The 16,215-nt window shown below is 41.1% G+C and overlaps 1 protein-coding gene across 1 annotated transcript; it reads left to right on the top strand.

Moving 5' to 3' along the window:
• Positions 1-1,233: 1,233 nt before the first annotated feature.
• CCN3 (cellular communication network factor 3) lies at positions 1,234-7,926 on the top strand. Its single transcript, XM_063080132.1, has 5 exons — positions 1,234-1,317; positions 1,450-1,675; positions 2,791-3,042; positions 4,273-4,487; positions 7,502-7,926. Exons 1-5 carry the CDS (start codon positions 1,234-1,236, stop codon positions 7,796-7,798), a joined length of 1,074 nt encoding a protein of 357 aa, XP_062936202.1. The 3' UTR covers positions 7,799-7,926.
• The last annotated feature ends 8,289 nt before the right edge of the window (positions 7,927-16,215 follow it).

The following is a 16,215-nucleotide window of genomic DNA, read 5'->3' on the forward strand; positions in this document are numbered from 1 at the left end:
AGGGGAACACTGTTCTAAATCCTTCAAGAAATGTTATCTTTGGAGCAGTCAAACCGCTCTCTTTCTCATGAGAGTGACAAGCACTCCACGGGCAGCCGTTTTTCGACAGTGGGGCCAGGTGGGAGAGGTCTTCGATCTGCTGGGGCTCAGCCAAGTGAAGCGAGGGCCACCCTCCCTCCTGCCCCGGTTCCCTGAGATTCGACAGTGGCGGAACTGAGCCCCACTTAGCACATTCTCAAAGGCTCCTGGACTTTTACAGGTGCTGTCTTGCTCTGGGTACCATACAGCAGGTGTTTCAGGGTTTTCCTCTACCAGGAAGAAAGTGTCCCTTTCTTTAATTTTTATCTTCTTGTCCTTTACTTTTATTTCTACCAAATCTGTGGAACTTGGGGCTTAAGACTTGGGGAAGCTTGGAAGGATTAGGGTCAAAAGAACTTTGCCATTTGGCCAGTAGCATCCTCCATCCTAAAGTAGCCATTCTTTTCTGTCCCCCCCCCCCCCCCACACACACACACACACAATTTTTCTTTCTTCTTTCTTTTTTTTTTTTAATTTTTATTTTGTTGATATACATTTTCTTTCTTCTTTCACTCTCTCCTTTCCCCCCTCCGTCCCCTCCCTCTCAGCATATTCAAAGAGTGCCCTAAACGGTGACAAACTTGCATGTGCTTCCCTTATGACTAAAGCCCTGGGCCTCCTGCCAGTCCCCCACAGATGGCCCCAAACTTCAGGCATCCCGTTAGGAGAGCCCCACGTTTGCAGCCCTATTTGGAACGGTCATGCTGGAGGAGGGTGGCGGGGAGTGGCGGTGTCTTCGTCCTAGGGGAAGGCGAAGCAACTTCCAGGAGGAAACGGGCGTTTCCTTCCCACGCGCTCAAGCGAGCCCTGGGTCTCGGCCTCGGGACTCCACCCAGCCCCTCCCGGCGCGCTGGGAAAAGCCAGTCGCCACACACAGGCACACGCAGGCCCGGCGCCGCGCCCTGAGGAGAGCAGCATCCACGGCCAATTGCCATGGCAACCTCGGGGTTCGTTCCACTTCCCCACCCAGCCGGTCCCCCCTCCTCCCTGCGCTGCAGCCAACCGGCTTGTGCGCGTCCCAGGAGCGCCCTATAAAACCTGCGCCGCCGGTGGCGCTGGCCGTGAGCGGGGCGCCCGACCTCAGGGAAGACGAGCACGGCCAATCTGCGGCGCAGAAAGTCTCCCTTTGTAGAAGCGGGACAGAGAAGCCTGAGCATGCAGGGTGTGCAGAGCACGAGCCTCTGTCTGCGACAGCAGTGCCTTTGCCTGGCTTTCCTGCTCCTCCACCTCCTGGGACAGGTAAGCCGCGCACCCTTAAGGTGCCCCTGGCTACTTTGCCCTCCTGGGTGGCCCTTGCTCGGTTCCCGGGTTCGCTCTGCCTTTGACTGTCCCTGCTGAGGGGGTTCTCCTTCTTGTCTCGCCCGCCCCTAGGTCGCTGCAACTCAGCGCTGTCCTTCCCAGTGCCCAGACAAGTGCCCCGCGACGCCGCCGACCTGCGCCCCCGGGGTGCGCGCAGTGCTGGATGGCTGCTCCTGCTGTCTGCTGTGCGCCCGCCAGCGCGGCGAGAGCTGCTCGGAGCTTGAGCCCTGCGACGAGAGCATTGGCCTCTACTGTGACCGCAGCGCGGACCCCAGCAACCAGACTGGCATCTGCATGGGTAATGCTGTCCCCACTGCCGCTTGACCTCTTAGAGCGCACCTGGTGGAGCTGATCCTCCTCTCCTCTCCTCTCCTCTCCCCTTCCTCCCCTTCCCAGAGAGTGTTAAGCAAATAACAATAATAGCAATAATAATAATAGTAATAATGCAATAAGCAATGTTTATGGGGCACTCATTGTGTGCCAGGCATAGTCTGGGGGAGCTTGGGGCTTTGGGAAGCGCCAGAAGCCAGAAGCAACCAGCCCATGGAGGTGAGAAGCACTCATCACTTTCCTCCCTGGAGAAGACTCTAAATAGAGGGGAAGCGAACAGAGTTAAGGGCCAGTGAGGTCATTTCCTTTGGACATTTCCAGGGGAACACTTGAAGATGATGGAAGTTTGAACTTAACTCGCGCGTTCACAGTTCCCTCAACTGCAGCCCAGCAGGTCTGTTTTCACACCTGTAAGTGTCCTCTTTGAGCCAAAACAGCCCCTAGTCTCCTGGGACAACTATGTAACCCCCGTCTGGGCTTCCAGTAAAATAAAATACAGTTAATTAGCCAATCCAGGCTCATAAAATTTAATCAGTGGGGGATCAATCTTCCATGTGCTGAGCCATCGCACTTGGAGGCAGTCCCTGCCTCCCTTTATCTGAGGGCTTGGGTAGACTTTTACTTTTTTCTCTAAGCTCATGACAATTTATTCTTTCTGAATGCCAAGGAATCCTTACGCCCTTCCCAGTTTGATGGGTTAACCAATTTGGAGAATATGAAGTGCACTTTTTCTCTTTTTAAGTCTAAGCTGCTGGAGTAGGAGAATGTAAGGAGGTTCTTGCAAAATGACTATCATTGGGAGCAACAGCTATGGGGACCTGGGAGTCACTTCACAGTTACACACTTCTTTCCTCACTCATAAAATGAGTGGCAGGTTTGGATGGTCTAGAAGGTTTCTTCTTGCTCTCAGAAGCCTCCGTGAGGACATCTTTCCACTGGAGATGCATGAGAAACCAGATCGCCTGAACTAGACAAGGAATGACTTGGGGTTTTGAACATGTCCTTGAATAGCTTCTCCAGTGTGTTGTGTTCTTGTTTTTCTCTCTCCTCTTTCCTCTCTGCTTTGCTTCCCCAATATTCTAGTGGTAGAAGGAGACAACTGCGTGTTCGATGGGGTCATTTACCGCAGTGGAGAGCAATTCCAGCCAAGCTGTAAATTCCAGTGCACCTGCAGAGATGGACAGATTGGCTGTGTGCCCCGCTGTCAGCTGGACGTGCTACTGCCCCAACCTGACTGCCCAAATCCAAGAAAAGTTGAGGTGCCTGGAGAGTGCTGTGAAAAATGGATCTGTGGCCCAAATGAGAAGGGGACATTGGGAGGACTTGCCCTTCCAGGTGAGAAACTCAGGTGAAAACACTAGGGGTGGTCACAGCACAGGGTAAATGCAGGCAAGAAGCACTTGAAATCTTTTGGGTTTGTGATGAGAAACTGGCCTCAGTTTCTGGCCATTCAGTCATGGATTCCAGATTGCCCAGTGAGATTAAACACTCCATGTCTTTAAATCCAAGCTAAGTTATTGAAGTAGGCACACAATTTCACCTAAAGAGGACTTCCCAAATTCAGTCACTTTTTTGCCTTATTTTTGTCTTATTGAATGACTGCTATTTGTATTTTAGTCCATCCATCCCACGTGACTCTTATTAGCACTACAAAGATGTAAGTAAAAGTTCTCTTTCTTTTCTGGATTCTGTGCACTACCTATGCTCTCTCAAAACTAGCCTCCCTAAAGAATGCTACTCATCCCTGGACAAGTGTCACAGAGAAACGTCATCTTTCCAGATGCTGTAGGAAAGGTCAAATGACACATCAGGAACTTTGTTTTGTTCTTTTTTGTTTGTTTGTTTTACCTTACAAACGAAATTGGGTTTTTGTTTTTGGGTTTTTTTTTTGGTTTTTTTTTAGAAAAAAATCTCAAGAGGCAATAGAGAATATTTTAAAAGCCTTCAATCAGCCATATTATTTATAATGACAGTATCCAGAGTTTTACAGTATTTCGGAGTTCAGAAATTATCAGCCATGCATGCCTTAAATATAGAAAAACTGGCATGTAAAAGAGAATATGTGCCCCAAGCTACATATTGTGACAGAACTTTTTGTAGTCAAAGCCAAAACAACCCATTCTACCTCTCTAAAGCAAAATATTCCTTTCATCACTATTCTGACTTGCCTGATACTACTTACTCATCGCAATTAAAGTTTTATCTTGGTCCTTTTTATGTACAAAATCACATGTTGAAAATGCTACAGTTGATGGAATGGTTGTTGATGCCTTACTGTTCTATACTCTTAAAAGTACTGAGCTTCTTAAAAGCAAGTTCACCTAAACTTCTAAAGGTCAAGGTGGATACTCATTCCAAAGATTTCTTGAAGGTCTACAATGTGTCAGGCATTGTGTTACCTAATTGGGCTTTATAAATAAAGAGATCCTGTTTTGTGCCCTGGGAGCACCAGGGTTAAGTAGATACAGAACTGAGTGAGAACCACTTTTAATGACAGCTGAAAGAACCACTTTTCGATCTCCACATTTTACCCAATATAGCTGTCTTTATTTATGTATTCCATAGCCTTCAGGTCAGAAGCCACCCTAGGAGTTGAAGTCTCTGACTCAAGTATCAACTGCCTTGAACTTACCACAGAGTGGAGTGCGTGTTCCAAGAGCTGTGGCATGGGTTTTTCCACCCGGGTCACCAATAGGAATCGGCAGTGTGAGTTGGTGAAACAGACTCGGCTCTGCATGGTGCGGCCTTGTGAACAAGAGCCCGAGCAACCAACAGATAAGGTAGGAGCCTGGAGAAAACCCATCATCATGCAGGCAGTGGCCTTGCCTCCTTGGAGCTTGGGTTTCAGAAAGTCACTGTGACAGTAGTTGTCTCAGAGGTCAGCTTTAGCTGGGAGATAACACCAAAGAAAAGGCAGAGAGGCTCCTGAAGCCAGCCTGAGTGTCTTCTTTTTCTCTCTCTCTTTAATGTATTAAAATACTCCAGTCAACTCAGAGCAGATCTACAGGTAAAGAGGGAGGGGATGAACAACTGTGATCCTTTTCCCAATTGAAAACAGTCTAGCAAACCCAATTCCATTCCTGGAGAAAACTGGTTATACACTTGTCAAGACTAGCTGATTTTAGAGAGGTCAGTTCTGACCTCAGTTTCTTTTATGCCTCAGGTTCACTCTGTGTAAAGCAACAAGGTAGAGACCATGTCTGCCTTACTTACTTTTAGTCCCCAATACCCTACATGGTACATATTGTGTGCATGATAAGCAATTATTGATGAGTAAGTGAATGTGTGTCTGGGAATTATTTTTAGTATTTTTAAATGCCTAGTGGAAATAGTACATTTGCCAGCATAAGGCAATATGAGCCAAATAAAACAGCAAATTTCTTTCCTTTTTTTGCTGGAATTATATCAACTCAGTGTGTTAATGCTGGATGTAAGGCATGCAGATCAGAAGCTCTGATTGGTTCCTGATGACATCACAGGCCTTGTCACCAGAGCCCTTTGTCAGATAAATGCAGTGCCCAAATTGAACCATTATATGGACCCTTGTACAAACCTAAGATGGAAATAAAACAACCCTTACCAATTTAAAATTTACATCTTTCTACACTGAGACAATAACATCTAACACTTATTGGACAACTCTGGAGCCAGATAGCTTGGCTTTAAATTCTGCCTTTCCACATGAACTAGCTGTGTGACCTTGGGCAATTTTCTTAACCTCTCAGCCTCAATTCCTTCCCATAAAATGGGACCATTGAAAGTATGTACCTACCTCAAAGTTGTCATGAGGATTAAATAGAATTAATTTGCAAAGTTCTAGGCATAGATTAAGTACTCTGTTAACATTAGTCATAATTACTTAAAATTCCTATTTATTGGTAAAATAAAAGAGTCCCTAGTGTTTGCATTAGTTATATTGCTACTTAGCTATATGATTATTTATTTTGAGGTCCAGCCTAACTTTAAGTTTCTTCCACCAATTTATAAAGAACACCTAGAAACATCATATCCCTAAAATTATAACCGTAGAAGATGCACCTTTCTACACTTAAGGATATTTGACTTACATGTAATGAAAGAGGGTACTTCAAAAAGTTTGTGGGAAAATAGAATTAAAAGAAAATACAAATTTTCCTTGAATTCTTTGAAGCACCCTCATACAGGTTCACCCACACAAACACTTAACACACACACACACAGGGTTGTCACTGGTCTATTGCCTTTTTGTGGATGTTAACAAAAATACATGCTAAATGTTTAAAAAGACAAAAAAAAAGAAACAAGAAGCCCTTAAATATCTTCAAGGACACAGTAACTTCTTTATTAAATAAGGTCGTTCCATCTCACGCCTCTAAAATTTGGCTTTTTCTATTGTTTCTTTTCACAATATTTGTATTTTTTTCTTGTAACGTGCATCCCATTTAATAGTAGGGGATATTATATTATATTATATTTATTATATTATATTATATTATATTATATTATATTATATTATTTATATTATATTAATTATATTATATTATATTAATTATATTATATTATATTATATTTACAGTATACATATGTCATAAAGATTCTAGAAATTTTTTTGGAATCTAGGAAAATACTCACATGATAATCATTACTTCCTTATCTCCAAGAGATTCTCGAATCTGAGTCAGTAGTTCTTAAAGGAGATCCCCAGACCAGCAGTTGCATCTAAGAGCTTGATAGAGAGGAAATGCAAATTTGTGGACCCCACATCAGATATACAGAATCTGAAACTGAGTGTGAAGTCCAGCAATCTGTTTTAACAGACCCTCTAGATGATTCTGATGTTCACTAATATTTGAGAGCTACTGATTTAAGAGAATTTCAAGTCTGATCATCCCACAAGCTGCAGGCTGCGCCAAGGGAGGTGAGCAGTGGAGAAATGCAGCAAATTAGAGGATGAAGAAATCTAAGTAGGAAAGAAAACAGAGTCAATTCTTTGCTGAATCATCAGCATTGGTACTCATCATTAACCATTACTAATGGAATCTTAAATAAATTCCTCACTTACTTTGCCTTCATGGAAAATAACCTTAAATCCCACTGTCTTAGAATTTCCTAAGGTCATCAAATAATAGAAAGAATGGGCTTTGTGTCAGACAAATTCAAACACTGGATGTTTTCTGATCACTTCAGGCCTTTGAGACTCTGTTTTTCCATCTATAAACCTAGAGCAATTGTTCCTTCCATGAATAATTGTTCCCTTTATGAATAAATGTTGTTAATATGGTTAAGTAGATTAATGTCTGAAAAGTATTTGAAACATTAGTAGGCATGCAATAATGCTAGTAATTCCCTTTCTCTTTATAACACCTACGAATGTATTTGGCTAAAAATAACACCAAAGTCTGTTACAGTAGCTTAAAACATAGGTTTCTTTATCATACATATGCTTTCACCTTCATGCTCATTGCCTCAAGGTCAAAAGATGGTTGGACACAATCAGGCATGGTGTTCGCATTCCAGGCAGAAAGGGAAATGAAAGCAGAAAGCAATAAAGAATTGCTTGTCCTAAGGGCAAAGGATTTCCCAAATTCCATTGGTTTATGTAGCACTGGCCAGAACTTTATCACAAGGCCATCCCTACCTCCTAGATATTCTGAAGAAGCAAATGCTTTTAGCTGACGACACTGCCCAAACAAAATCAAAGAAGAAAAACCAGTGGATACTGGGTAGGCAGCTAGCAGGTTATTCCGTACCCCTAAAATCATCCCTCAGAGGAATCATAGCCATTCCATGCATCATTCCTCTTCTTCTTTCTTAGAAAGGAAAAAAGTGTCTCCGCACCAGGAAATCTCTCAAAGCCATCCATCTACAGTTCAAGAACTGCACCAGCCTGCACACCTACAAGCCCAGGTTCTGTGGGATCTGCAGCGATGGCCGCTGCTGCACCCCCCACAATACCAAAACTATCCAGGTAGAGTTCCAGTGCTCCCCAGAGCAAATCGTCAAGAAACCAGTGATGGTTGTTGGGACCTGCACCTGTCACACCAGCTGTCCTAAGAACAATGAGGCCTACCTCCAGGAGCTGAAGCTAGAGACCAGCAGAGGGGAAATGTAACATGTTCGTCAAGAAGCGTCCCTACAGAGGCAAACTAGGTGCAGCCTGACCCACAATCAAATGAACATAAGAAAAATAACAAAGATTCATTATTTTACCCTTGAGTCCTATGTATTTTCTGTGATCATATAAGGACATTTATATCTGCTTTTTATTAATGAAAGGTATGATTAACTATAAACTTGGAATCAAGGTAAGCTCAGGATATGGCTTAGGGATAATTTAGTTTCCTATGATTTTTTTTACAAATACAAATTTCTATAACTTCAAGCAGTCAGATATACCATTTACTTTGTAGACTGTATCCCATTACCCTCACCTTATTTTGTTATGCACTAGTGCAATTCCAAGAAGATGTCAGTGTGACGAGTGGTGTGTTGAAGACTAGGATCATGCTGAATGTGTCATCACACAAATATTTTACCATATATTTAGGTTTGACTTGAGGGTCTTCTACTGGGCTCCCTTTTTGGGTAATTCAACTCTGAGCTTCCAAGCCCAAGATTCAAGGAAACATACAGCTCTTCAAAGTGAAGTCCAGAGACTATTAATTTTCTATTTAGTTGTACATTAGGAAACATGCTATATCGACAGTAATGAAATGTTTGTTATTAAGAGGACTGATGGGTTAAACTTTCTCCATTGCAGACAGATTGACTCCTTTCTGATAGAAAGAAGCTAAACAGAAAACTCCCAATGCAGAGATGACTGGGCCCTCCCAGCCGTCATGCATTTGTATGCTGGAGGCTGCTGAGGCTCACTAATTATTTAATTCAGAAGAAGCAGAGCATATTAGCAGGGATCCTCTCAACTTATTGATAAGCAAACGGAGACTCAAAGCCCTTGGTTGCAACCTCTGATGACTTTCAGATATGCTTTTAGTAGAATTTTGAAAAAGAACAAAATCAACATAACTGTGGTGGTGAGAGACCACAAATTTGATGAGAGTTTAGAATTATTACAGACATGCCCAAAACTTATCCTTGGGCCATAATTATGTAAACTCACAAACAAGATATATGTGTATATTTACTTGTGTCTAATTTGTCAGACTATAAGAAAGACTGCAAAATTAAGTTGACACATTCTTCTAATGTCATCACATGTGTTCCACTTTTCTCCTTTAAAGTATTTATAAAAATGTAAATTATACATTTGTAAAATATTCTTTTTAGTTTCTTTACTTGTCAGACATCGCTAAATAAACATGATATCATCATTGTGTGACTTTGCCGTTACTTTTGTGCTTATAAGTTTAACACTATTGTTTACTGAAAAATTAAAATTTATGAATTAAATGGGACATCAATCAATAGCACCTATTGAAAGCAAAATGGATATTTTGGGGTGAGCTTATAACTCCTTATTAGAACAGAAACGAAAGACAACTCTTTCTGAGTTAGGTGATCTCCACTGCCAAGGCCTCAAATATTTTCCACACCATTTACTCAAAGCAACATCTCAAACCCTGATTTTTTTTTCCTGGACAGCCCACCAGACACCTTTATACATTAAAATTTGAACTTGTTGTCTGAACGAGCAAAACTTACCTCCCTGGCTTCCTTCTCTAATTAAAGAGCTCTCCATCTTCCCAGTGGCCCAATTTAACCACCAGCATTTTTTTGATCAGTCTGCTCTTGACACAGACCCAGAAAAGCATATTTCCAACGATGAGACATAGCAGGGCCATGAGCAGGGCTGCCATCTGGGCAGCGTGAAAGTCACGATTAACATCAGTTTTGTGTTTTGCAGTTTCTGGCTGATGCAGTGTAGGTCTAAAGTGTTTCTATAATTAAAAAAAAAAAAAAAAAAAAAAACTTTCCTATTCCTTCAACTTTCGTTACTCTGTATGCAGCCTCCTTCCCACCCCTCTCTTTAGCTAGTTTCTATTTGTTCTTACAGATAGATTGGAAAGCAAATTAGACTTCTAGGAGTTTATTCATAGGAAATTATTAAGGACAGCTAACAATGCGCTGTTTACTTGCACCATACTGTTTAATTTGAACAACAGCCCAACAAAGTAGGAATTCTTCATGTCCCCATGTTACAGATGAGGAAATTAAAAAAAAAAATTAAAAGAAACTGGTGGATCTAGAATTCAGACAAAAGTCCTTTTGCTTCTACTTTATACTACCGCACAGGTATTTGCAAAGATTATAAATCTTCAAGGCTGTTCGATCGAATGTTGTTTATAACTGCAAAAAAGTTAGAATAAAGATCTAACAATATAGATTGGACTAGATAAATCATAGTACATCCATTATGATGAAAAACAAAGCAATCTTTAAAATGAGAATATAAGGAAAGAAATTATAAGAAAAAAAGGCATAGAACTATGAAAAGAGTGATTTTTGTTCAAAAGCATCTATGAACATGAGTCAAAAGAGAATGTACAGCAAAATATCATTAATGATTATATCAGGTTGTTCTCATTTTTTTTCTTTTTGAGATTTTTTTCACCAATTTTTTTTTAACTGAGAATGTACTACCAAATAGCCAGGGGAAAACAATGGCCAAATAAAGACGTCCCTTCAAGCGCCGAGCCACACACATCTCTACGCACTTGTGCTGAGTTAGCTGCCTCTTCCAGCATCCAAGACATTTATTCATTCATTCATTTCATTCATTCAACAAATACTTACTGATTGCTCCTGTGTCCCCAGCATTGTTTTAGTTCCTGGGAACACAGCCTAAAACAATAATATATTGTTTGTTGAATAAAATAAACCATAAAATAAGCAAGTTATGTCTTCTTCCTGAAATTTCCAGTCTGTCGGGAAAAGCAGGCAGAAAGAGCAGTGAACAATCAAAGAAGGAGACTATCAAACAGTGAATAAATAAACCCTATGAAGATCATCAGGACAGGATGATATAATAGGGAATTTCTGGGTGGCTAGTGTAGCTTGGAGTGGTCAAGGAGCTTCTTCTGAAGAGAAGACATTTGATTTCATCTGAATGGCAAAGAGAAAGAGAAAGAATCTTCCAGCAGAGGTAACAGCTGGCACAAAACAAAACAAAACAAAACAAAAACAGTGTCAGGGATAAGCTCAGAGCATTAAGAAGGTCCCCGTGGCAAGAGCACAGGGCATGAGGGGAGATCGGAGGTGATGTGCTTGCAGGGGCTTCTGTGTTTAGGTTTGCCTCTTCATCAAAGTTCTCACCCTGTTTTCCAACTGAGTCTTTATAATTCCATGACAAGCCTGTAAAAGCCATCATCTTAGTCTCCTCTGTCTCTGCCGAGTTCCTGACACACAGTGGGACTTCACTGCATAGCTGTTGAATAACGAATAAATAAGTGAATGAATGGTCTGTGCATTGACAAGAGACACAATGTTCTTTGAAATAAATGTTAGGCTTTTGAACTCATTTTTATTTTCAGTGTCCTCTGGAGAGCAATTCCCCACTCTCCAGCATATACAAACACACACATGCATGCATTCCAGACACTATTAATTACAGGCAGTCGAAAAAATGTTGTCTGATATACAAATATTTGCAAAGTTCAGAGTACTCTAGTAATAGGACAAGGAAAGTAACCTTTACTGAGCAGTTTAGGGCTGCAGAAGGAGCACAGGATTAAGAGTCTTTCTAGCCTGGGTTTGAATATCAAGCTTACTCTTTCCCAGTTGTGGGATGTTGGGCAATTGCACAGCCTCTGAGTTTCTGTTTCCCTATCTGTAAGATGAGACCATAAATCGACAGGGTAACCAATTGCTCTAGTTTTGTTCTGGGCTGAGATGGTCTCTGGGACTCAAAACTTTTCAGTTGTAAAATAGGGACAGCCACAGACAAACTGGGAGGAATTAGTCACCATAAATACCAGCTTCACAGTGTTATAAGATAATATGTGTTCATAAGTACTTCACTGTGCCTGGCACATAGTAGGCCTGAAAACAACAGCTGTTAATGTAGTAAATATTTAGTAGAACCAAGCACTGCCTCTTATTCTATGCATTTAATGGTCAGAGGTAGACATTATTGACCTCATTTTTACAGAGAAATGTAAATAGACTCAAACAAGTTAATGACCTATTAAGGACCCAGTAAATGAAGAGCTAGGATTCACACTCAGGGTCTGCCTGAGCTCAGAGCCAAAGCTCTTTCCTTTCCACAGTGCCACAGCCACTGAGGCCAAGTGTATTTTCAGCAACCCAAACAATTCCAATAGTTTTCATTTTTGTGCTATTTTCCCAAACTATAAATGTTCTCTTTTAGAAACGACATTGCAAAATAGTGAGACTGTTGACATCATCCTATGAATGTGAAATTTTGAAAGCACTTTATTGCTGGTGTGGTGATAAAGCACATTTCATTGAAAATTATTTGCAGATTTATCTTTTCTTTTTCCACACAAGGATTCAATTGAACAGTGAGGCAAGAATCTTTGACTACACAAGGAGATAATTTGTCACATACATATCTGCACTTGATGAGATTATCAATGAAGACTTTGATGGAGATTCCTGGTCAGTATTAGATTTCTCTCTCAATGTCTTCTTTATATGTAGGTATACATTGTCACACCTCTGAACTGGTTTCATGTCAGAATTCTCGATATCATAGTTCAAATCATCAAAACAGTATGTCCTTTTGGCTGTATGCTATCAAGATTAATTTGAAGATCCATTATTGTTGGAAATGTATTCATCTTAACCACACCACATGGCTCTTGCAGGCACTGCTATGCTGTCTTAACCACAGAGGGTTCACAAAATTCAATTACCACTTCAATAACACTGCTGGCACTTACTGAACTCTGAATAGTGAAGAATTCTCTGCAGCCTTCCTGCTGAGGACTGTGAATTACTATTACATTAAGCCAGCTGTTCCAAAGATAATCAGAAGGTGCAAAGGGTAAGCATAGCAACGTTGTACCAATCTTCCTAAAGGATGTGTCTCATTCTCCTTAGGACAAGAAAATGAAGGTCTGAATTTCAGCCCAGAGAGCTCTACAAAAGAATATGCAGTTTCATTCAAATGGCAGGGTTTCACAGAATGAACAACCCATCAGTTCTATAAAAGGAGCTTGGAAATAAATATTTTGCAGTCCAAGAAGAAGATGTAGCTTGGATTTATATTTCACTAGCAAAATCTGAAAAGCAGGCTCTGCTTGTAGCATAGATTCAGAAGTTTGGAAGATGTTACAAAGTTTTTAACTTGGATTAAATATGGGTCAATATGCTCCAAACTGACCCAGATTTGATCTGCTGAAGCAAGGCCACCCACAAGATCTTTGGAGGACCTTGGCACAGGAGAGCCCAGTAATAGGGAGTTCTAGTTCCTCTGAATGTTCAGCAGTGAGAATCTTCCCTGATAATTTGTAGAGTATGACAGCCCCCCCAGAGAGAGGATAAAAACTATAAGGATCTTGCTGAGAGTGCCATTTCATCTCTCCAAATTCCACATCATGGTTCAAGAACCTACTTTAAGTTCATCTTCTCTAAGAAGACTTCTGAACCAGCACCCTTTTGCCCCCAAAAGCACTGACCACTTCCTCCTTTGTGCTCCACTGTTCCTTGTAACAATTATTATCATAGCAGCTAAAACACCATACCTCTCTTATTTGCTTCTATGTCTGTCTCTCACTAGACTCTGTGCTCCATGAGAACAGGGATCTTGTCTGGTGTTTCCCACCACTGCTTCACACAGTGCTTCTCAAACTTGTCCAGCACAATAACATACTGCAGGATCCGGCAGCAGAAACCTAACATCTCACGCCAAAGTTTCTGTGGTGTGGCACATTTTCTCTTAAAAATTGAGGTAAATTTTGACTTCTCCTTAATATATCTATGTTTGTTTAAATATAAATATAACATTTAAAATTTCTTTTTTTTTTTTTTTTTTTTTTTTTTGGTGGCTGGCCACTATGGGGATCTGAAATTTTTTATTGTTTAGATTATTTAAATTTTCTCACCCAAATCTTCAAGTATAAGTGACGATCCAGAAAGATGCCTCAGGTTTACGCTGAAGCCTCTTGCATATTTTTGCATACTTCACATAGTGAAATTGGCAGAAATAATAACAATAATTCCAAATTTTATCTCACTTTAGGTGCCATCCATTGTAAGATACACTATTAATATATGTATCAAGAAGAAATTTTTTAATTCTGCCAATTGAACTAGGACACACCACCAACTGTAAGACTCATATGACTTTCAGAAGTGCAAAAAAAATTTTAATGTTTATTTTAGAATATATGAAATTTAAGAAGAAAACTAAAAAGGAGGAGGTGGAGAAAGAGGAGAAAAACTAACATTTATCAAACTTTTTAGGTACCAGGCAGTATGCAAAGCGATTTATTTACATAGATGACCTCATTTACTTTAGTCTTTTATAAAAATTCTATAGTTTGGTACTATTTTATCTCAAAATTACAGATGAGGAAAATGAGACCTTAAAAAGATAAATAGATTGCACAGGATTATAAATCTATTATGTGGTAAAACCAGGACCTGAATCTTCATATTCTGAATCCAAATTTTGTATGTTTAATCTGTTCACTTTATTGCCTATATCCTGGGCTACATGTTCTTCAGTTGGAGACAAGGACTGGATGTTGAAGAAACTCAAATAGATGAATGAGCTGCTACTAACTGTGAAGGGTTTGTGCTCTGGACATTGGTCACCACCTAAGGAACTTCCCCAGCCAGAGGCATGGGAGTCATATGCAGCTCCTTGCCCAGGAAAACCACTGACTGGGTGATAACTTTAAGACCAAGAACTGTCAGAAACGTGGTCTTGAGCTTTTCACCAGCCACTGAAATTATGGCAGTGCTCTTTCTTTTATTAATTAATTAATCAATAAATTTATTATTAATCAATCGATCAATTATTAATTAATTGATTGATTGAACAATTAATTATTAATTAATCAATCAGTTGATTAATTATTAATTAACTAATTAATTAATCAATTTAACAAACATTTACTGATCATCTACCAAAATGACGAGGCAAAGCTTGGAATGTCTTAGAGACTGGTTATGTGGTGGTGAACAGAATGCTGATAGAAATATGGACAGGAAAGCCCATTCTGAGAAGGTCTCCAATATGAATAAGAGACTTATTGGAAACTGGGGCAAAGCTCACCCTTGCTGTGAACTGTCAAAGAACTTGGCTGCATTGTGCCCATGCCCTAGGACTTTGTGGAAGTTGGTACTTGAGTTGTGAACCAGGGTATTTGGCAGAAGAAATTTCTAAGCAGCAAAGCATTAAAGAAGCTGCATGGCTACTTGCAGTAGCCTATGCTGAGTTATGGCGGCTAAAGCATCACATAAAGCCAGAATTTAAAAAGGAAGCAGAGTGTAAAAATTTAGAAAATTTGCAACCTGGCCATGTGGTAAAGAAGCAGAGAGCATGCAATGGTGCAGCCCAGTGACCCTTAGCTAAGAAGATTAATGCAAAAAAAGTGGGGGGGAGGTTATTGAGAGGAGAAAAAGGCCCTGAAGGCAATGCAGAAGCCTCTAGGGCCAACCCTCTCATTTCAGGCCCAAAGACCTAGGGAGACAAAAATGGTCTGGGGGAACAGGCCTGAGGTGCCCTCCATAGGCTCACTGTCCAGGACCACCTTGGGATGCTGCTTCCCACACTAGCACTCCATCTGCTTTGGCTGCTGCAGCTGTAGCTAAATTAGCCCCAGGTGTGGCTGGATGCACACCTTTGGAAAATACAAGCCAAAAGTCTTGGCAGTGTCCACGTGGTGTTAGGTCTGCAGGCTCACAGAATGCCAGAGCTGGGAAGTTTTGGGAGCCTCCATCCCAATTTCGAAGGATGTATGGAAAAGTCTGGGGCTCAGGAAGAGATCTATCATAGGGTTGGAGTCACCACAGACAGCCTTCACTAGAGCAATGCCAAGCAGAAACATGGGGTCAGAGTTGCAGCAGAGAAACCCCAACAGCACCATGCTTAGCGGAGCTATGCGAGCAGGAACCCCATGGAGAACCCAGACCTGTGGAGCTACTAGAGTGGAACATCAGCCTGGGAGAGCTGGTGTGTGGTCTGAGACCAGGAAAACCAGCAGAACAGAGCTGCCCAAGGACTTGGGGACCCAACCCCCACACCCACGTGCAGATGACATGAACATGGAATCTAGGTACCTGATTCTCCAGCTGTAAGATTTAATGCCTGCCCTGCTGGGTTTCAGACTTGTTTGGGACCTGTTACCCTTCTCTTTTGGACTATTTCCCCCTTTTTAAGTGGGAATATGTAACCTATGTTTGAACCACCATTGTACCTTGGAAGTAGATAAGTTGTATTGATTTCACATGTAGGACTCTGAACTTTGGACTCTTGAGTTGAAACAAGTTAAGACTTTGGGGATAGAATAAATGTATGTATCTGTGAGAAGGACATGAACTTTGGGGACCAGGGGTGGAATGCTGTGGATTGATTGAATTGTGTCCTCCAAATTTCAT

This window comes from Cynocephalus volans, chromosome 15 (genome assembly GCF_027409185.1).
Source record: "Cynocephalus volans isolate mCynVol1 chromosome 15, mCynVol1.pri, whole genome shotgun sequence".
NCBI classification, from domain to species: domain Eukaryota; kingdom Metazoa; phylum Chordata; class Mammalia; order Dermoptera; family Cynocephalidae; genus Cynocephalus; species Cynocephalus volans.